This window comes from Salmo salar, chromosome ssa11, assembly GCF_905237065.1.
Source record: "Salmo salar chromosome ssa11, Ssal_v3.1, whole genome shotgun sequence".
NCBI classification, from domain to species: Eukaryota; Metazoa; Chordata; class Actinopteri; order Salmoniformes; family Salmonidae; genus Salmo; species Salmo salar.
In genome coordinates, this window is record NC_059452.1 from 83,625,013 (window position 1) to 83,647,465 (window position 22,453).

Here is a 22,453-nt window from a genome sequence, read left to right on the forward strand (position 1 = left end):
GAGCGGCCTTTCAGGTTATGTCAATATAGGACTTGTTTTACTGTGGATATACATACTTTTGTACCTGTTTCCTCCAGCATCTTCACAAGGTCCTTTGCTGTTGTTCTGGGATTGATTTGCACTTTTCGCACCAAAGTACGTTCATCTCAAGGAGACAGAACGCGTCTCCTTCCTGAGTGGTATGACGGCTGCATGGTCCCATGATGTTTATACTTGCGTACTATTGTTTGTACAGATGAACGTGGTACCTTCAGGCGTTTGGAAATTGATCCCAAGGATGAACCAGACTTGTGGAGGTCTACAATTTTTTTTGAGGTCTTGGCTGATTTCTTTTGATTTTCCCATGATGTCAAGCAAAGAGGCACTGAGTTTGAAGGTAGGCCTTGAAACACATCCACAGGTACACCTCCAATTGACTCAAATTATGTCAATTAGCCCATCAGAAGCTTCTAAAGCCATGACATAATTTTCTGGAATTTTCCAAGCTGTTTAAAGGCACAGTCAACTTAGTGTATGTAAACTTCTGACCCAGTGGAATTGTGATACAGTGAATTATAAGTGAAATTATCTGTCTGTAAACAATTGTTGGAAAAATGACTTGTAGATGTCCTAACCGACTTGCCAAAACAAACTATAGTTTGTTAACAAGAAATTTGTGGAGTGGTTGAAAAACGAGTTTTAATGACTCCAACCTAAGAGTATGTAAACTTCTGACTTCAACTGTACATGGCTTTGCTCAACAACAAAAGTTCACAAAACATTTTGGGGTTACTCACATGTGGGGGTGCACCTCGGAGGCGGTGCAGATGCAGTTGTCGTGGGAGATGGTGAATTCGTGGTAGAGCACCCAGGAGGGGGGGTTGAGGCGCGGCCGGCGACACAGGTAGGAGGAGAAGGGGTGGAGGTGAGCCACGTGACGGTGAGTCAACAGGAGGTAGTTACCTGAGCCGTCCACATCATGAGCCACCTGAAAAAGACAGGAGAAGGGAAGGGAGAAGATGAAATCAAATGAGATTGAGAGAAACAAATACAGAAAGATCAGGAGAGAACGGGGGGGGCAAAAGACAGAGAGAGAGAGAGACACCAGAATGGAAAGAGAGGAGAATGTGAATATTTTGACAGATAGTAAGAGAAAGACAAAGAGAGGTGGAAGAAATAGGGGGGAGGATAGAGAGAAAGGTTAAGGTCTATATATTTCCCAGGCAAATGTTAAACACAAACAAACTAAATTACATCTTAAATGGAGAAGTGGACTGATGAGTCCTTTTACCTTGAGGAAGAACCCTGAAATGAGCGCACGCTTGATATTAGTGCAGTTGTCTTGGCAACCAAAGGAAGGAGGCGAGACGGGCAACTCTATTCGGTGCATCACCTCCAGCAGCTCCGCCCTGATCACCACAGCCAATCGTAATGCGGCGGGGTTAAGGAAGTTGGTAGTACACCAAGCATCATCCTCATTGTCTAAAATATGAATCAGAGAAACACACATATTAATATTCAAGGAGTAGAGATTGTGTGAAATACATGTCTGTTCCATGCCTATGTGTGTAGATCTATGAGTGTGTGTGTGTAGTATATGGTCTCACGCTGTATGTAGGCGTTGTAGATGTTGATGAGGGTGAGGTGGTCTCCCTCGTTGTGCAACAGGAGGCGTCTGTGAGTGGCTGCTGCCTCCTCTCTCTGGGGTGTGGGGGTCACAAAGCAGGGGGAAGCTGGGGACACACACACAGGTGGAGAATTTAAATTAATGACTGTTCAAAAACATAAGTCTAAGTTATAGAAACAAAACAAAGCAATATTCTGTAATGCATGTAAAAAGGGTTAGTAAAGGCTCATTTTACAGCCAGTAATAAGCAACATGGTCAGTTTATGTGTGTGCCGTGTGTACCTGTGAGCATGGCAGCGATGGTGAGCAGCTCGTTGACACAGTCGAACTCGCAGGCAGCGATGAGGGCCTTGGCCAGCGGGGGCTCCAGGGGCAGCTCTGACATAATGATGCCCACCTCAGATAGGTTCCCATCATCATCCAGCGCTGCCAGGTAGTCCAGGTCCTCTAGAGCCTGCATCAGAGCCTCTGGAGCTGGGGGAGGGAGAGAGGAGAGAATAAAAGAGAGAGTGAATAAAACAGAGAGGGATGGATTGAAGAAAGTGACGGATATGGAAAGATCTTATTTTTTGCCTGATATCACAAAATAGAAGGCACCTAGTAAAAACATGAATGCTACATGAATCCCATGAATGCAAGGCAGACCTGGGTTCAAATATATTTAAAAAAAATCTCAATTACTTTTACCTACATTCAAAGTAAGTATTCAGATATATTTTATTTGAAAAGACAAGTAGTTTAATATTTTAATGTATACTGCTCAAAAAAATAAAGGGAACACTAAAATAACACATCCTAGATCTGAATGAATGAAATAATCTTATTAAATACTTTTTTCTTTACATAGTTGAATGTGCTGACAACAAAATCACACAAAAATAATCAATGGAAATCCAATTTATCCACCCATGGAGGTCTGGATTTGGAGTCACACTGAAAATTAAAGTGGAAAACCACACTACAGGCTGATCCAACTTTGATGTAATGTCCTTTAAACAAGTCAAAATGAGGCTCAGTAGTGTGTGTGGCCTCCACGTGCCTGTATGACCTCCCTACAACGCCTGGGCATGCTCCTGATGAGGTGGCGGATGGTCTCCTGAGGGATCTCCTCCCAGACCTGGACTAAAGCATCCGCCAACTCCTGGACAGTCTGTGGTGCAACGTGGCGTTGGTGGATGGAGCGAGACATGATGTCCCAGATGTGCTCAATTGGATTCAGGTCTGGGGAACGGGCGGGCCAGTCCATAGCATCAATGCCTTCCTCTTGCAGGAACTGCTGACACACTCCAGCCACATGAGGTTTAGCATTGTCTTGCATTAGGAGGAACCCAGGGCCAACCGCACCAGCATATGGTCTCACAAGGGGTCTGAGGATCTCATCTCGGTACCTAATGGCAGTCAGGCTACCTCTGGCGAGCACATGGGAGGGCTGTGCGGCCCCCCAAAGAAATGCCACCCCACACCATGACTGACCCACCGCCAAACCGGTCATGCTGGAGGATGTTGCAGGCAGCAGAACGTTCTCCACAGCGTCTCCAGACTCTGTCACGTCTGTCACGTGCTCAGTGTGAACCTGCTTCCATCTGTGAAGAGCACAAGGCGCCAGTGGCGAATTTGCCAATCTTGGTGTTCTCTGGCAAATGCCAAACGTCCTGCACGGTGTTGGGCTGTAAGCACAACCCCCACCTGTGGACGTCGGGCCCTCATACCACCCTCATGGAGTCTGTTTCTGACCGTTTGAGCAGACACATGCACATTTGTAGCCTGCTGGAGGTCATTTTGCAGGGCTCTGGCAGTGCTCCTCCTGCTCCTCCTTGCACAAAGGCGGAGGTAGCGGTCCTGCTGCTGGGTTGTTGCCCTCCTACGGCCTCCTCCACGTCTCCTGATGTACTGGCCTGTCTCCTGGTAGCGCCTCCATGCTCTGGACACTACGCTGACAGACACAGCAAACCTTCTTGCCACAGCTCGCATTGATGTGCCATCCTGGATGAGCTGCACTACCTGAGCCACTTGTGTGGGTTGTAGACTCCGTCTCATGCTACCACTAGAGTGAAAGCACCGCCAGCATTCAAAAGTGACCAAAACATCAGCCAGGAAGCATAGGAACTGAAAAGTGGTCTGTGGTCCCCACCTGGAGAACCACTCCTTTATTGGGGGTGTCGTGCTAATTGCCTATAATTTCCACCTGTTGTCTATTCCATTTGCACAACAGCATGTGAAATGTATTGTCAATCACTGTTGCTTCCTAAGTGGACAGTTTGATTTCACAGAAGTGTGATTGACTTGGAGTTACATTGTGTTGTTTAACCTGTTAGGGCTAGGGGGCAGTATTTACACGGCCGGATAAAAAACGTACCCGATTTAATCTGGTTATTACTACTGCCCAGAAACTAGAATATGCATATAATTATTGGCTTTAGATAGAAAACACCCTAAAGTTTCTAAAACTGTTTGAATGGTGTCTGTGAGTATAGCAGAACTCATATGGCAGGCAAAAACCTGAGAAGATTCCTTACAGGAAGTTGCCTGTCTGACAAGTTCTTGTTCTTCTTGACTCTCTTTATTGAAAACTGAGGATCTTTGCTGTAACGTGACACTTCCTACGGCTCCCATAGGCTCTCAGAACCCGGGAAAAAGCTGAATGATGTAATTCCAGCCCCTGGCTGAAAAACATTAGCGCCTTTGGTAAGTGGTCTATCAGAGGACAATGAGACTGAGGCGCATGCACGAGGCGACCCCATGTTTTTATTTTCTCTCTCTTTGTACTAAAACACAGATTCCCGGTCGGAATATTATCGCTTTTTTACGAGAAAAATTGCATAAAAATTGATTTTAAACAGCGGTTGACATGCATCGAAGTACGGTAATGGAATATTTAGAATTTTTTTGTCACGAAACGCGTCGGGCGCGTCACCCTTCTTTACCCTTTCGGATAGTGTCTTGAACGCACGAACAAAACGCCGCTATTTGGATATAACTATGGATTATTTTGAACCAAACCAACATTTGTTATTGAAGTAGAAGTCCTGGGAGTGCATTCTGACGAAGAACAGCAAAGGTAATAACATTTTTCTTATAGTAAATCTGACTTTGGTGAGGGCTAAACTTGGTGGGTGTCTAAATAGCTAGCCCTGTGATGCCGGGCTATCTACTTAGAATATTGCAAAATGTGCTTTCACCGAAAAGCTATTTTAAAATCGGACATAGCGAGTGCATAGAGGAGTTCTGTATCTATAATTCTTAAAATAATTGTTATGTTTTTTGTGAACGTTTATCGTGAGTAATTTAGTAAATTCACCGGAAGTTTGCGGGGGTATGCTAGTTCTGAACGTCACATGCTAATGTAAAAAGCTGGTTTTTGATATAAATATGAACTTAATTGAACAAAACATGCATGTATTGTATAACATAATGTCCTAAGATTGTCATCTGATGAAGATCATCAAAGGTTAGTGCTGCATTTAGCTGTGGTTTGGGTTTATGTGACATTATATGCTAGCTTGAAAAATGGGTGTCTGATTATTTCTGGCTGGGTACTCTGCTGACATAATCTAATGTTTTGCTTTCGTTGTAAAGCCTTTTTGAAATCGGACAGTGTGGTTAGATTAACGAGAGTCTTGTCTTTAAAATGGTGTAAAATAGTCATATGTTTGAGAAATTGAAGTAATAGCATTTCTAAGGTATTTGAATAACGCGCCACGGGATTCCACTGGCTGTTACGTAGGTGGGACGAAATCGTCCCACTGGCCCTAGAGAAGTTATGTGTTCCCTTTATTTTTTTGAGCAGTGTATTTGCAAATACACTTGGAAAGTATATGTAAATGCATTTAAGCCAGGTATTAGAAAATAGTATTTGAAATAAGCATTTGAAAATACAATGTGGTAGACTATTTGGCTTTTACAAATAACCATTCAAATACAGAAATAAAAGTACTTGTTTTTGTGCAGTGTAATTGAAAATAGTCAAATACAAAGAAAAAAGTATTTTAAATACCATATACTCAAATACAGATGTATTTGAACCCAGGTCTGGTGCAAGGTGCACTTTATTCATTCAAAGAAAACAACAGGGCTGAACTAGCTAGATGACGCACGGCCCTCCTTACCAGGCCTGTCCAGGAACTTGCACTGGCCCATGTCAGCGATGTCCAGCCTCTTGAGCAGCAGCACCAGGTGGCTGAGGTTCTCCTCCACCACCCCCGGGCTGCGGGTCTCCGCCATGCCCTCCTCATACAGAGCCTGGGGGTACAGACGTAAACACAGACCTGGAGGGACAGGAGAGAGGGTTCAGAAGAATACACAGAGACAGGATAGTTGTCCTGTAACAGCTTTGTATGTCCCTTCTGTCCATGATGATTTCTTCAACAGATTTGATTGACCTTAACCTACCTGGTAGGTCACCGTTTACCCTCTGCGTCCGCATGTCTGCCTGCTGCCTGCTGATTGGACGCAGGACCTGGGAGTCCGCTCTAATTTGAGGGTTGTAAACCTATGAGACGGAGGCAGGAAAAGTGGGAGGTTACGCATGGCAATGGTACTGGGTGCACCTCAATAGTCTATTGAGGTTAAGCAGCATTGTGGTTACAGTGAAGGAAAAAAGTATTTGATCCCCTGCTGATTTTGTACGTTTGCCCACTGACAAAGAAATGATCAGTCTACAATTTTAATGGTAGGTTTATTTGAACAGTGAGAGACAGAATAACAACAACAAAAAATCCAGAAAAACGCATGTAAAAAATGTTATATAATACTTAGCATTTTAATGAGGGAAATAACTATTTGACGCCCTCTCAATCAGAAAGATTTCTGGCTCCCAGGTGTCTTTTATACAGGTAACGAGCTGAGATTAGAAGCACACTCTTAAAGGGAGTGCTCCTATCTCAGCTTGTTACCTGTATAAAAGACACCTGTCCACAGAAGCAATCAATCAATTAGATTCCAAACTCTCCACCATGGCCAAGACCAAAGAGCTCTCCAAGGATGTCAGGGACAAGATTGTAGACCTACACAAGGCCGGAATGGGCTACAAGACCATCGCCAAGCAGCTTGGTGAGAAGGTGACAACAGTTGGTGCGATTATTCGCAAATGGAAGAAACACAAAAGAACTGTCAATGTCCCTTGGCCTGGGGCTCCATGCAAGATCTCACCTCATGGAGTTGCAATGATCATGAGAACGGTGAGGAATCAGCCCAGAACTACACAGGAGGATCTTGTCAATGATCTCAAGGCAGCTGGGACCATAGTCACCAAGAAAGCAATTGGTAACACACTACGCTGTGAAGGACTGAAATTCTGCAGCGCCCGCAACGTACCCCTGCTCAAGAAAGCACATATACGTGCCCGTCTGAGGTTTGCCAATGAACATCTGAATGATTCAGGGGACAACTGGGTGAATGTGTTGTGGTCAGATGAGACCAAAATGGAGCTCTTTGGCATCAACTCAACTCGCCGTGTTTGGAGGAGGAGGAATGCTGTCTATGACCCCATGAACACTATCCCCACCGTCAAACATGGAGGTGGAAACATTATGCTTTGGGGGTGTTTTTCTGCTAAGGGGACAGGACAACTTCACCGCATCAAAGGGACAATGGACGGGGCCATGTACAGTGAGGGAAAAAAGTATTTGATCCCCTGCTGATTTTGGACGTTTGCCCGCTGACAAAGAAATGATCAGTTTATAATTTTAATGGTAGGTTTATTTGAACAGTGAGAGACAGAATAACAACAAAAAAATCCAGAAAAACGCTTGTCAAAAATGTTATAAAATGATTTGCATTTTAATGAGGGAAATAAGTATTTCACCCCTCTGCAAAACATGACTTGGTACTTGGTGGAAAAACCCTTGTTGGCAATCACAGAGGTCAGACGTATCTTGTAGTTGGCCACCAGGTTTGCACACATCTCAGGAGGAATTCTGTCCCACTCCTCTTTGCAGATCTTCTCAGAGTCATTAAGGTTTCGAGGCTGACGTTTGGCAACTCGAACCTTCAGCTCCCTCCACAGATTTTCTATGGGATTAACGTCTGGAGACTGGCTAGGCCACTCCAGGACCTTAATGTGCTTCTTCTTGAGCCACTCCTTTGTTGCCTTGGCCGTGTGTTTTGGGTCATTGTCATGCTGGAATACCCATTCACGACCAATTTTCAATGCCCTGGTTGAGGGAAGGAGGTTCTCACCCAAGATTTGACGGTACATGGCCCCGTCCATCGTCCCTTTGATGCGGTGAAGTTGTCCTGTCACCTTAGCAGAAAAACACCCCCAAAGCAGAATGTTTCCACCTCCATGTTTGACGGTGGGGATAGTGTTCTTGGGGTCATAGGCAGCATTCCTCCTCCTCCAAACACGGCGAGTCAAATCTTGGGTGAGAACCTCCTTCCCTCATTTTTTACATGTGTTTTTCTGGATTTTTTTGTTGTTATTCTGTCTCTCACTGTTCAAATAAACCTACCATTAAAATTATAGACTGATCATTTCTTTGTCAGTGGGCAAACATACAAAATCAGCAGGAGATCAAATACATTTTACCCCTCACTGTATTGTGGCCACACAGAGATGCATTCAAACCTCTCCCTCGCCCTCCACATGGTAAATCTGACCATAATTCCATCCTTCTGATTCCTGCATACAAGCAAAAATTAAAGCAGGAAGCACCAGTGACAAGGTCAATAAAAAAGTGGTCAGATGAAGAAGATGCTAAGCTACAAGACTGTTTTGCTAGCACAGACTGGAATATGTTCCGGGATTCCTCCAATGGCATTGAGGAGTACACCACATCTGTCACTAGCTTCATCAATAAGTGCATCGATGACGTCGTCCCCACAGTGACCGTACGTACATACCCCAACCAGAAGACATGGATTAAAGACAGCATCCGCACTGAGCTAAAGGCTAGAGCTGCCGCTTTCAAGGAGCGGGACTCTAACCCAGAAGCTTCTAAGAAATCCCGCTACGCCCTCTGACGAACCATCAAACAGGCAAAGCGTCAATACAGGACTAAGATCGAGTCGTACTCCACCGGCTCTGACGCTAGTCGGATGTGGCAGGGCCTGCAAACCATTACAGACTACAAATGGAAGCACAGCCGAGAGCTGCCCAGTGACACGAGCCTAGCGGATGAGCTAAACTACTTCTATGCTCGCTTCGAGGCAAATAACACTGAAACATACATGAGAGCACCAGCTGTACCGGAAGACTGTGTGACCACGCTCTCCGCAGCCGATGTGAATAAGATCTTTAGACAGGTCAACATTCACAAGGCCGCAGGGCCAGACAGATTACCAGGACGTGTACTGCGAGCATGCACATACCAACTAGCAAGTGTCTTCACTGATATTTTCAACCTCTCCCTGTCCGAATCTGTAATACCAACATGTTTTAAGCAGACCACCATAGTGCCTGTGCCCAAGAACACTAAAGTAACCTGCCTAAATGACTACCGACCCATAGCACTCGCGTCTGTAGCCATGAAGTGCTTTGAAAGGATGGTCATGGCTCCCATCAACACCATCATCCCAGAAACCCACTCCAATTTGCATACCGCCCCAACAGATCCACAGATAATGTAGTCTCTTTTGCACTCCACACTGCCCTTTCCCATCTGGACAAAAGGAACACCTATGTGAAAATGCATTTCATTGACTACAGCTCAGTGTTCAACACCATAGTGCCCTCAAAGCTCATCAATAAGCTAAGGACCCTGGGACTAAACACCTTCCTCTGCAACTGGATCCTGGACTTCCTGACGGGCCGCCCCCAGGTGGTAAGGGTAGGTAACAACACATCCGCCAACCTGATCCTCAACACAGGGGCCTGGTATGGCAACTGCTCGGCCTCTGACCGCAAGGCACTACAGAGGGTAGTGCGAATGGCCCAGTACATCACTGGGGCCAAGCTTCCTGCCATCCAGGACCTCAATACTAGGTGGTGTCAGAGGGAGGCCCTAAAAATTGTCAAAGACTCCAGCCACCCTAGTCATAGACTGTACTCTCTGCTACCACATGGCAAGCGATACCGGAGCGCCAAGTCTCGGTCCAAGAGGCTTCTAAACAGCTTCTACCCCCAAGCCATAAGACTCGTGAACATGGCTACCCAGACTACTCGCATTGCGCCCCCCCCCCCCCCACACCACTGCCACTCTCTGTTGTCATCTATGCATACAGTTGAAGTCGGAAGTTTACATACACTTAGGTTGGAGTCATAAAAAAACTTGTTTTTCAACCACTCCACAAATTTCTTGTTAACAAACTATAGCTTTGGCAAGTTGGTTAGGACATCTACTTTGTGCATGACACAAGTAATTTTTCCAACAATTGTTTACAGACAGATTATTTCACTTATAATTCACTGTATCACAATTCCACTGGGTCAGACGTTTACATACACTAAGTTGACTGTGCCTTTAAACAGCTTGGACAAATCCAGAAAATGTTGTCATGGCTTTAGAAGCTTCTGATAGGCTAATTGACATCATTTGAGTCAATTGGAGGTGTACCTGTGGATGTATTTCAAGGCCTACCTTCAAACTCAGTGCCTCTTTGCTTGACATTATGGGAAAATCAAAAGAAATCAGCCAAGACCTCAGAAAAACAATTGTAGACCTCCACAAGTCTGGTTCATCCTTGGGATCAATTTCCAAACGCCTGAAGGTACCACGTTCATCTGTACAAACAATAGTACGCAAGTATAAACACCATGGGACAATGCAGCCGTCATACCGCTCAGGAAGGAGACGTGTTCTGTCTCCTTGAGATGAACGTATTTTGGTGCGAAAAGTGCAAATCAATCCCAGAACAACAGCAAAGGACCTTGTGAAGATGCTGGAGGAAACAGGTACAAAATTATCTATATCCACAGTAAAACGAGTCCTATATCGACATAACCTGAAAGGCTGCTCAGCAAGGAAGAAGCCACTGCTCTAAAACCGCCATAAAAAAAGCCAGACTACGGTTTGCAACTGCTCATGGGGACAAAGGTCATACTTTTTGGAGAAATGTCCTCTGGTCTGATGAAACAAAAATAGAACTGTTTGGCCATAATAACCATCGTTATGTTTGGCGGAAAAAGGGGAAGGCTTGCAAGCCGAAGAACACCATCCCAACCGTGAAGCACGGAGGTGGCAGCATCATGCTGTGGGGGTGCTTTGCTGCAGGAGGGACTGGTGCACTTCACAAAATAGATGGCATCATGAGGGAGGACAATTATGTGGATATATGGAAGCAACATCTCAAGACATCAGTCAGGAAGTTAAAGCTTGGTCGCAAATGGGTCTTCCAAATGGACAGTGACCCCAAGCATACTTCCAAAGTTGTGGCAAAATGGCTTAAGGACAACAAAGTCAAGGTATTGGAGTGGCCATCACAAAGCCCTGACCTCAATCCTATTGAAAATTTGTGGGAAGAACTGAGAAGCGTGTGTGAGCAAGGAGGCCTAAAAACCTGACTCAGTTACACCAGCTCTGTCAGGAGGAATGGGCCAAAATGTACAGAACTTATTGTGGGAAGCTTGTGGAAGGCTACCCAAAACGTTTGACTCAAGTTAAACAATTTAAAGGCAATGCTACCAAATACTAATTGAGTGTATGTAAACTTCTGACCCACTGGGAATGTGATGAAAGAAATAAAAGCTGAAATAAATCATTCTCTCTATTATTATTCTGACATTTCACATTCTTAAAATAAAGTGGTGATCCTAACTGACCTAAGACAGGGAATTTTTACTAAGATTAAATGTCAGGAATTGTGAAAAACTGAGTTCAAATGTATTTGGCTAAGGTGTATGTAAACTTCCCACTTCAACTGTAGTCACTTTAATTAACTCTACCTACATGTACATACTAACTCAACTAACCGGTGCCGCCGCAAATTGACTCTGTACCAACTCTGTATATATATATTTTTTTTTACTGCTGCTCTTTAATTTCTTGTTACTTTTATCTCTTATTCTTATCCGCACTGCACTGTCGGTTAGGGGCTCGTAGTAAGCATTTCACTCTAAGGTCTACACCTGTTGTATTCGGCACATGTGACTAATAAAATTAGATTTGAGATGTGCCCGCTGTGTAGGATAGTGCAACACATACTCCTCCTCCCTCCCATCTCTAATAAATGAGTACTCACTGTCTTGAGTTGCATGCCTGTGTCTATGACATAGCGGACTCCAGATAGAGAGAAGGAGGCCTCCCCCAGGGTGTCTGTGAGGATGACCCTGCGCCTCACTCCCATCCCCGCCCCTATCCCTGGCCCTTCCAGTCCTTCAGACCCATTGGACCCCTCCGTGTCCCCAGAAGGCCCCTCTGGCTCGGCTTCATAGACGCGCTGGGTGGCCCCTCCGAGGCCTGCGTGGAGGTGCAGAACTCTGAGGGTCCCCAGCTGAGGGCTCAGGGCCACAGACTCCTTCTCCAGCAGAGAGCTACACTCGTCAATCTCCTGAGAGAGAGGGAGGAGAGAGAAGAAAGGTTTAAGAATACATACTGTTCTATCCTGGGCACTTTGTCAATCTCTTGAGAAATGTTAAGTCCTGGCATTCTAAAAGTCGTCCAGCCATAAAAAAAGTGAATGAGTGGACAAGTACAGAGAGTAATTTAAATGAAATGAGAACATGCTATTTCTGCTACCTACATGCAGTGAAATGTAGTGTGTAAGGTACACATTGTCCCAAATGCATCCACTCTTTCCTCTCTCCACTTTGTCCCTCCAAGGCTATCATTTTTTCCCTCCATATGGCAGCTGAGTGGGAGTGGCTATGCTAACCAGTTAAAGGGATTGCACATAGGGCACAGAGGGCATTTAAAGGGGAAGAGTGGAACCAACTTCTCATCTTTGCCCTTACCCCACCCACTGCCTCCTTGCCCTGGTAAAGTATCCATACTTTGTAATGGCTTCTTCTACTTAAGCTAGCTAGACCAATGGGTTTTCATTGTTTTAAAAAGTAAAAAAAATATCTATTGGAGCGTATTGGGACCTCTGTCCCTGTGCCCATTCTCATGTTTCTCCCCCTCCCTCTTTGTTTCCCTCTCCCTAAACAGTGCTTATCTGTGTCCTTGTTTACTTTGTTTACAGTGAGTCTTAACCAGATCTGTTCTCCTGACTAGCTAGCTCTGTGTTTTGCCGCCTTGGCATCAACTACTGTACTGAAGTCCTGGTCTGCCTCAGGATTTGAAATCATATCCAGGAATTAGGCGAGGCACTAGGGTGTGGTGATGTTGACATAGTGGCAGTGTGTGTGTGAGAGAAGTGGATGTGAATATGATGGGGCTCTGTGCTCTCTCTCTGGGCACGGCATGTACAGTTGAAGTCGGAAGTTTACATACACCTTAGCCAAATACATTTAAACTCCGTTTTTCACAATTCCTGACATTTAATCTTACTAAAAATCCCCTGTCTTAGGTCAGTTAGGATCACCACTTTATTTTAAGAATGTGAAATGTCAGAATAATAGTAGAGAGAATGATTTACTTCAGCTTTTATTTCTTTCATCACATTCCCAGTGGTCAATTAGAGTCAATTAGTATTTGGTAGCATTGCCTTTAAATTGTTTATCTTGGGTCAAACGTTTTGGGTAGCCTTCCACAAGCTTCCCACAATAAGTTCGGTGCATTTTGGCCTATTCCTCCTGACAGAGCTGGTGTAACTGAGTCAGGTTTGTAGGCCTCCTTGCTCGCACACGCTTCTCAGTTCTGCCCACAAATATTCTATAGGATTGAGGTCAGGGCTTTGTGATGGCCACTCCAATACCTTGACTTTGTTGTCCTTAAGCCATTTTGCCACAACTTTGGAAGTATGCTTGGGGTCATTGTCCATTTGGAAGACCCACTTGCGACCAAGCTTTGACTGATGTCTTGAGATGTTGCTTCAATACAGCCACATCATTTTCCTTTCTTATGATGCCATCTATTTTGTGAAGTGCACCAGTCCCTCCTGCAGCAAAGCACCCCCACAACAAGATGCTGCCACCCCTGTTCTTCACGGTTGGGATGGTGTTCTTCAGCTTGCAAGCCTCCCCCTTTTTCCTCCAAACATAACGATGATCATTATGGCCAAACAGTTCTATCAGACCAGAGGACATTTCTCCAAAAAGTACAATCTTTGTCCTCATGTGCAGTTGAAAACTGTAGTCTGGCTTTTTTATGGCAGTTTTGGAGCAGTGGCTTCTTCCTTGCTGAGCAGCCTTTCAGGTTATGTCAATATAGGACTTGTTTTACTGTGGATATAGATACTTTTGTACCTGTTTCCTCCAGCATCTTCACAAGGTACTTTGCTGTTGTTCTGGGATTGATTTGCACTTTTCGCACCAAAGTACGTTCATCTCAAGGAGACAGAACGCGTCTCCTTCCTGAGCGGTATGACGGCTGCATGGTCCCATGGTGTTTATACTTGCATACTATTGTTTGTACAGATGAACGTGGTACCTTCAGGCGTTTGGAAATTGATCCCAAGGATGAACCAGACTTATGGAGGTCTACAATAGTTTTTCTGAGGTCTTGGCTGATTTCTTTTGATTTTCCCATGATGTCAAGCAAAGAGGCACTGAGTTTGAAGGTAGGCCTTGAAACACATCCACAGGTACACCTCCAATTGACTCAAATGATGTCAATTAGCCTATCAGAAGCTTCTAAAACCATGACATCATTTTCTGGAATTTTCCAAGCTGTTTAGAGGCACAGTCAACTTAGTGTATGTAAACTTCTGACCCAGTGGAATTGTGATACAGTGAATTATAAGTGAAATTATCTGTCTGGAAACAATTGTTGGAAAAATGACTTGTGTCATGCACAAAGTTGATGTCCTAACCGACTTGCCAAAACGATAGTTTGTTAACAAGAAATTTGTGGAGTGGTTGAAAAACAAGTTTTAATGACTCCAACCTAAGTGTATGTAAACTTCCAACTTCAACTGTATGTGTGTTCTGGATGCGTTAAACAGGACACCTGACCCAGCCTGATGCCATTCACCAGTCTAAGATTACAGTGTCCCTGTTTCTGTCCCCAGGGTGAGAGGCAACAACAGACAAGGAAGATGGTATGTTACAAAACACAGCATTAAGAAACAACACAGTTCAATAGGGATTTACATGTAGAAGGAAGTCTAGCTGAAACTGACAAGAAGAGGTGGGATAGAAACGACTTACATTTAACTCATAATATATATTTATATACTGTGTGGCCCATGCGGTAAAATAATACCACAAGTCTGCTGTTGCATGCACCGACTAATCCTAACTAACTCGACCCAACGTAACCCACTGAGCCTTCTGAACCATTTCTCCGTACCAGCAGTAGGACTACTGGGCATCTACTGTCTAATGATATGATAAGGCTGAAAACTGCCCCAGTAGTTGATGAGACTCGCTATATATATTTATTATAGTGTGTGTGTGTGTGTGTGTGTGTGTGTGTGTGTGTGTGTGTGTGTGTGTGTGTGTGTGTGTGTGCATCTACCTGGGCACTGGAGAGAAAGACCATAACGTCCCCTTCCTCTCCCCTGCGGTGGAGATCCAACACCATGTAACATGCCGCTGCCGCAGACTCCCTCCCTCCAGGATCCCTGTACACCGTTTCCACGACAACCGGTGGCCTCCTCCTTGTCTCTGTGTCGGGTGTATCTCTGGCGGGCCGGTCTTCATCCGCGACAGGCTCATCCAGCGTTAGAACCGGAACTCCCTCACCCAGGAAGGTGGCGAGGCTGGAGGCAAGGGAGGGGTCGGTGAGGAGGACCACGCGGAGGTCGTCGGGGCGCTGGCAGCACACGTCCAGCAGCAAGCCCAGAAGGACGTCGGAGGGCACAGTGCGCTCCTGGACCTCATCCACCACCAGCACCCCATACTGACGCAGCAGGGGGTCCGACATCATCTCCCCCAGGAGCAGAGAGTCACTGACGAACCTGAGAGAGGGAGGGGGGAGAGAGAGGGTGAGGGGGGAAGAGGGTGAGGGGAGAGAAACGAGCCCATACCTTAATCCAATTGTCTTGCACTGTTATAAACCTCAGGGGAGAAAAAGAGAGAGGAGGAAACAAGGACTACAGTATTCTTTCCCAGGTCGGGGGGAGCTTAAAGGAGGTTGGATATATGAGTTACAAAAGATGAGTATGAAACGTGCTATCAGATTGGGTGATGTGTGTGTACCCAAGCTTGCATCTATGTGGTATGTGTGTGTACATACACATACGCCAATGTTCATGCACACCTGGGTGTCTACATCTCTCCTCACCTAAGTAGTGTATCAGGGGTACAGCCATTGTCGTGGGGTACCCAGTAGCCCACCTCCAGGCCCAGACTCAGGTCCATCTCATCAGCCACCCTGAGGGCCAGACTCCCTGCAGCCACAGCATAGGGCTGGGAACAGCACACCAAGCCCTGAGAGAACTCATGGGACAGGGCATACTCCACACACCACTGGGGCACCTGGGAGAGAGAGGATGAGGGAGAGAGAAAGAGGGAGACTAAGTGAGAGACTAAGTGAGAGACTGATATGCACACAAAGTCAGTGTGTATAGCGTGATAGCCTGTGTGCTTAGTTGCTTGAGTTAGTACAGCAGTCTGTCTTTAAGTCCATCTTCAGTGTCTGAATATTGTGTACGTTTGGAGGGTCCCTAGCCATATATGTGTACAAGTGTGAATGTGTGTATCCTATGCCTACCTGTATGTTTGGCATGTTTCCCCACCTTTGCTTTCTCTGGGCTCTTCATCACCAGTGCTAATGTGTGTGCCTATACCTGTGTGCATGTTTGTATGTTCTTTGCATGCCTCTTACCTGTGTGCTCTTGCCTGTGCCACTGGGGGCGCTGACCACCACCATGCTGTGTGTCTCCAGGTGCTCTAGCAGGCGGTACTTGAGGCTCCACAAGGGAAGCGTCTTCCTCTCCTCCAGCAGAGAGTAGTAGCGTGACGAGAAGGGCAAGCCATCATACGGGTTCACCTCCAGGTCCCCCAGGCCCCCCTCCTCCCCCTCTCCATCCCCCACCTCATCCTCTAGGTCCCCGGACAGTAGAGAGGACATGGAGAGAGAGTCTAGGGCGGAGGGGGGGCAGAGGGTGGGGGGGGACGTTGTCAAGGGGGTGGCTATGGAGGGTGATGACATCATCGCAGGGTGGGTTGGGGAGAGGGGATGGGGGATGGTAACAGAGTGACTGGAGATTACCTGGGAAGAGGATCAGAGAAGAGATGCTGTTGTGTTGAAAGTTGTATAGCAAGTTTTAGATTTCACCCAACTTAGTTGACCCCTGTCACTGAAGGAAATGTAATATTCAGTATCAGTCAAACGTTTGGACACACCTACTCATTCCAGGGTTTTATTTTTTTTAACTATTTTCTACATTGTAGAAATAACACGTGGGATCATGTAGTAACCAAGAAAAGTGTAAAACAAATCAAAATATATTTTCTATTTGAGATTCTTCAAAGTAGCCACCCTTTGCCTTGATGACAGCTTTGCACACTCTTGGCATTCCCTCAACCAGCTTCATGAGGTAGTCACCTGGAATACATTTAAATTAATAGGTGCCTTGTTAAAAGTTATTTGTGGAATTTCTTTCCTTCTTAATGTGTTTCAGGCAATCAGTTGTGTTGTGACAAGGTAGGGGGGTATACAGAAGATAGCCATATTTGGTAAAAGACCAAGTCCATATTATGGCGAGAACTGCTGAAATAAGCAAAGAGAAACGACAGTCCATCATTACTTTAAGACATGAAGGTCACTCTCATGAGGACTGACACAGGAAAGGAAGACCCAGAGTTACCTCTGCTGCAGAGGATACGTTTATTAGAGTTAACTACACCTCAGATTGCAGCCCAAAGAAATGCTTCACAGAGTTCAACAGACACATCTCAACATCAACTGTTCAGAGGAGACTGCGTGAATCAGGCCTTCATGGTGGAATTGCTGCAAAGAAACCACTAAAGGACACCAATAAGAATAACAGACTTGCTTGGGCCAAGAAACACGAGCAATGGACATTAGACCGGTGGAAATCTGTCTTTTGGTCTGATGAGTCCAAATTTTAGATTTTTGGTTCCAACCGCCGTGTCTTTGTGAGACGCAGAGTAGGTGAACGGATGATCTTTTCATGTGTGGTTCCCACCGTGAAGCATGGAGGAGGAGGTGTGATAGTGTGGGGTTGCATTGCTGATGACACTGTCTGTGATTTATTTAGAATTCAAGGCACACTTAACCAGCATGGCTACCACAGCATTCTGCAGCGATACGCCATCCCATCTGGTTTGCGCTTAGTGGGACTATCATTTGTTTTTCAACAAGACAATGACCCAACACACCTCCAGGCCGTGTAAGGGCTATTTGACCAAGAAGGAGAGTGAATGAGATGTATAAACTGAAGGAAGAAGTCTAAGTGTTATTGTTTATTAGTTTACTCCAATTGGGGGAATGGTGGTAGGGTTTGCGGGGAATAATAGGTATATTCTAAAACAAAAGTATGTATATCTATATAGGTATGTATATATAAATATGTGTATGTATGCATATGTATGCATATGTATGGGTATGTACGTGTATGTATATGGATATATTTACCAAAAAAAAGATATGGGGGATTGGAAATGATGCAGACAATTACATTGATGGAAGCAACAATCTTCCCGCAATATTAAGCTGATCCACCCCTATAGAAAAAAAAGAAAAAGGAAAGTGATGGAGCTCTGCATCAGATGACCTGGCCTCTACAATTACCCGACCTCAACCCAACCGCAGAGTGAAGGAAAAGCAGCCAACAAGCGCTTAGCATATGGGGGAACTCATTCAAGATGGTTGGAAAAGCATTCCAGCTGAAGCTGGTTGAGAGAATGCCAAGAGTGTGCAAAGCTGTCATCAAGGCAAAGGGTGGCTACTTTGAAGAATCTCAAATATATTTTGATTTGTTTAACACTTTTTTGGTTACTGCATGATTCCATATGTGTTATTTCATAGTTTTGATGTAAAGAAAAACACTTGAATGAGTAGGTTTTCCCAAACTCTTGACTGGTATTGTATATCATATGTTATTTCAAAAATATGATGTATGATTCTGAGAGAGAAAGTTTGATGTAGTGTAAGAAGCCTCAAACCTTTCACAGGGGTAAGGGCAATGTCAACCTTGACTAAATACGTATATAGTAACAGTTGTGCTATACAGAGTGCATCATTTCTAGTGTAGTCACTGAAGGCCTAGGAAGTCAGACAGCTTCAGTCAGAAAGCACAGAGTAGCTGTAGCTCTGTACAGCAGCTGTGGGCCTGTGCTATCCCATTCACTCCTGGAATGTCTGCATTTGCCCAGAAGGCATTATGCAATACACACAAGACCATTATCACACACACACACACACACACACACACACACTTACTGACACATGTAATCACTTATGGTTAACACCCACTCTAGACTGAGGCTGTCTTCGTACATTCACAAGAAATCTCTGATAAAAATGGTATAAGAGTAACTTCACTAAAATGATGGATAAAATAATTGATATGACTTTAAGATGGATGGGATGGGTACAATATGAATATACTGCATGAAATAAGTAGGCTACGGTTCTTACATAAGGTAATAATAGCTTGGGTAGATTTTGTAATGGGTACACCTCAATTGATATGTCAACAAATAGAAGTGGCAAGAGATTTGGCCTAGCTACACTATATACACAAAAGTATATGGACACCCCTTTAAATTAGTGGATTTGGCCATTTCAGCCACACCCGTTACTGACACACACACAGCCATGCAATCTCCATAGACAAACAGTGGCAGTAAAATGGACTTACTGAAGAGCTCAGTGACTTTCAATGTGGCACCATCATAACCTTTCAAACAAGTCAGTTTGTCAAATTTCTGCTCTGCTAGAGCTGCCCCAGTCAACTATAACAGGCTGACTGCACCGCTCGCTTCGCGTGTACGAGCGTTGCAAAATAAATTTAGAAATCTATGTTATTCAATTATTGCACCCACACTGCTCGCGCACACCAACGTCTGCGTTGTCAAGAGCTAAAATAGAATTCAGTTCTATTTCTGACGCAGATCGCGCTGCAAGTCCTGCCTCTCCCATCTCCTCATTGTTTTATAGAAGCAGGTACCCACGTGCCATCTCCTCATTGGTTATACCCAGTGGATGACTGAAAGACGAACGAAGTCAGTGGCGGTAATGCACCTAATTTATGAAAGTTGCCAATCGTAATATAAAGTCAAGAGAAGAAAAAGCCTGGAAGGAGGAGAGATGACTAGAAACGATTCAGTTGACCGTTTTATGTGTGGATTAATTGGCAGAGTAGAGGACCTTCTGCATTTCAGGTAAAATAACAACTCAATGTTTATATCCCAGGACAAATAGGCTAGCAACAGCAAGCTAGCTAAAAAGGACAAATTAGCTAGCAAGTGCAAGCTTGCTAAATTGCCATAAATGTTTCATGCTTTTCGACCTGTCCCCAAATTAATACAATTGGTTCAGAGTTTGTTTTGATATTTTAACCTGCATGTCGTGATCGTGTTTGGTGTGGGGGGACAAAATACATTTATGCACGATGGCGCACACGCACAGCCGGGTTCCGGGTAACCGGGTTCCGTGTAAGTGCTGTTATTGTGAAGTGGAAATGTCTAGAAGCAGTGTTGTGTTCGAGACCATCTAAAGCGAGACCAATTTAAGACCAAAACCGGAGTAAATCGAGTCCAAGTCAAGACCAAGCCCGGAGGGGGGAGCGAGACCGAGTCAAGACCGAGACCGGGAGGGAGACGAGGGGTCCGAGACCAAGTCAAGACCGAGATCAGAAAAATGCGAGTCCAATTCAAGACCATGATTGTAATTTTGTCAAATCACCACCATAATAAGAGTTTAAAATGTCCAGTATTTCTGTGTTCATATTTCAGAACAACATATGGTTTCTTTAGACATTCAGAATGGTGGAAAAAATGCATGCTGAAAGGCAAATAGAGCCATTTTACACATTTAAAATATATATATATATATATTTCACCTTTATTTAACCAGGTAAGCCAGTTGAGAACAAGTTCCCATTTACAACTGAGACCTGGCCAAGATAAAGCAAAGCAGTGTGACAAAAACAACAACACAAAGTTACAAATAGACAAACGTACACTCAATAAAACAAAAGAAAGGAAAAATAGAAAACAATTATATGTACAGTGTGTGAAAATATAAAAGAGTAGGGAGGTAGGCAATAAATAGGCCCAGGAGGCAAAAATAATTACAATTTAGCATTAATACTGGAGTGATAGATGTGCAGATGATGAATGTGCAAGTAGAGATACTGGGGTGCAAAAGAGCAAGAGGGTAAGTAATAATATGGGGATGAGGTAGTCGGGTGTGCTATTTAGATTGGCTGTGTACAGGTACAATGATAGGTAAGCTGCTCTGACAGCTGATGCTTAAAGTTAGGAAGGGAGATAGAAGACTCCAGCTTCAGAGATTTTTGCAATTCGTTCCAGTCATTGGCAGCAGAGAACTGGAAGGAAAGGTGGCCAAAGGAAGTGTTGGCTTTGGGGATGACCAGTGCAATATACCTGCTGGAGCGTGTGCTATGGGTGGGTGTTGCTATGGTGACCAGAGAGCTGAGATTACGCGGGGCTTTACTTAGCAAAGACTTATAGACGACCTGGAGCCAGTGGGTTTGGTGACGGATATGTAGTGAGGGCCAGCCAACGAGAGCATACAGGCCGCAGCGGTGGGTAGTATATGGGGCTTTGGTGATAAAATGGATGGCACTGTGATAGACTACATCCAGTTTGCTGAGTAGAGTGTTGGGGGCTTGAGTGAAGCATGAGTGAAGGACCCTTTGTTGCGAAATAGGAAGCCGAATCTAGATTTAATTTTGGATTGGAGATGCTTAATGTGAGTCTGGAAGGAGAGTTTACAATGTAACCAGACACCTAGGTATTTGTAGTTGTCCACATATTCTAGGTCAGAAGCGTCCAGAGTAGGGATGATAGTTGGGCGGGAGGGTGCGGGCAGCAATCGGTTGAAGAGCATGTACTTAGTTTTACTAGCATTTAAAAGCAGTTGGAGGCCATGGAAGGAGTGTTGTATGGCGTTGAAGCTCGTTTGGAGGTTTGTTAGCACAGTGTACAAAGAAGGGACAGATGTATACAGAATGGTGTTGTCTGCGTAGAGGTGGATCAGAGAATCACCAGCAGCAAGAGCGACATCATTGATATATACAGAGAAAAGAGTCGGCCCGAGAATTGAACCCCGTGGCACCCCCATAGAGACTGCCAGAGGTCCGGACTACAGGCCCTCCAATGTGACACACTGAATTCCATTTGAGAAGTAGTTGGTGAACCAGGCGAGGCAGTCATTTGAGAAGCCAAGGCTATTGAGTCTGCCGATAAGAATACGGTGATTGACAGAGTCGAAAGCTTTGGCCAGGTCGATGAAGACGGCTGCACAGTACTGTCTTTTATCGATGGTGGTTATGATATTGTTTAGGACCTTGAGCATGGCTGAGGCGCACCCATGACCAGCTCGGAAACCATATTGCATAGTGGAGAAGGTACGGTGGGATTCGAAATGGTCGGTGATCTGTTTATTAACTTGTCTTTCGAAGATTTTGGTGTTGGTGCAGGGGTGCTGAGATGTTGGCCAGGGTAGGGGTAGCCAGGTGGAAATCATTGCCAGCTGTGGAAAAATGCTTATTGAAATGATTGATTATTGTAGATTTATCAGTGGTGACAGTGTTTCCTATCCTCAGTCCAGTGGGCAGCTGGGAGGAGGTGCTCTTATTCTCCATGGACCTTACAGTGTCCCAAAACCTTTGGGAATTAGTGTTACAGAAAGCTAGCCTTTGCTTTCCTAACTGACTGAGTATATTGGTTCCTGACTTCCCTGAAAAGTTGCATATCGCGGGGGCTAT

The 22,453-nt window shown here is 44.8% G+C and overlaps 1 protein-coding gene across 3 annotated transcripts in view; it reads right to left on the reverse strand.

Annotated features, from left to right (window-relative positions):
• The window catches only part of LOC106563254 (ATP-dependent RNA helicase DQX1), a 34,253-nt gene that overhangs the window by 2,290 nt on the left and 9,510 nt on the right, over positions 1 to 22,453 (reverse strand). For all 3 annotated transcript variants that reach the window (XM_014128670.2, XM_014128671.2, XM_014128672.2), the window contains 10 exons: positions 16,354 to 16,740; positions 15,811 to 16,004; positions 15,043 to 15,484; positions 11,723 to 12,031; positions 5,996 to 6,095; positions 5,713 to 5,871; positions 1,889 to 2,080; positions 1,587 to 1,712; positions 1,271 to 1,461; positions 777 to 967 (listed from right to left, as the gene is read on the reverse strand). In XM_014128670.2, coding sequence (XP_013984145.1) covers positions 777 to 967; positions 1,271 to 1,461; positions 1,587 to 1,712; positions 1,889 to 2,080; positions 5,713 to 5,871; positions 5,996 to 6,095; positions 11,723 to 12,031; positions 15,043 to 15,484; positions 15,811 to 16,004; positions 16,354 to 16,740 — 2,291 coding nt within the window. The remainder of the gene's footprint in view (positions 1 to 776; positions 968 to 1,270; positions 1,462 to 1,586; positions 1,713 to 1,888; positions 2,081 to 5,712; positions 5,872 to 5,995; positions 6,096 to 11,722; positions 12,032 to 15,042; positions 15,485 to 15,810; positions 16,005 to 16,353; positions 16,741 to 22,453) is intronic.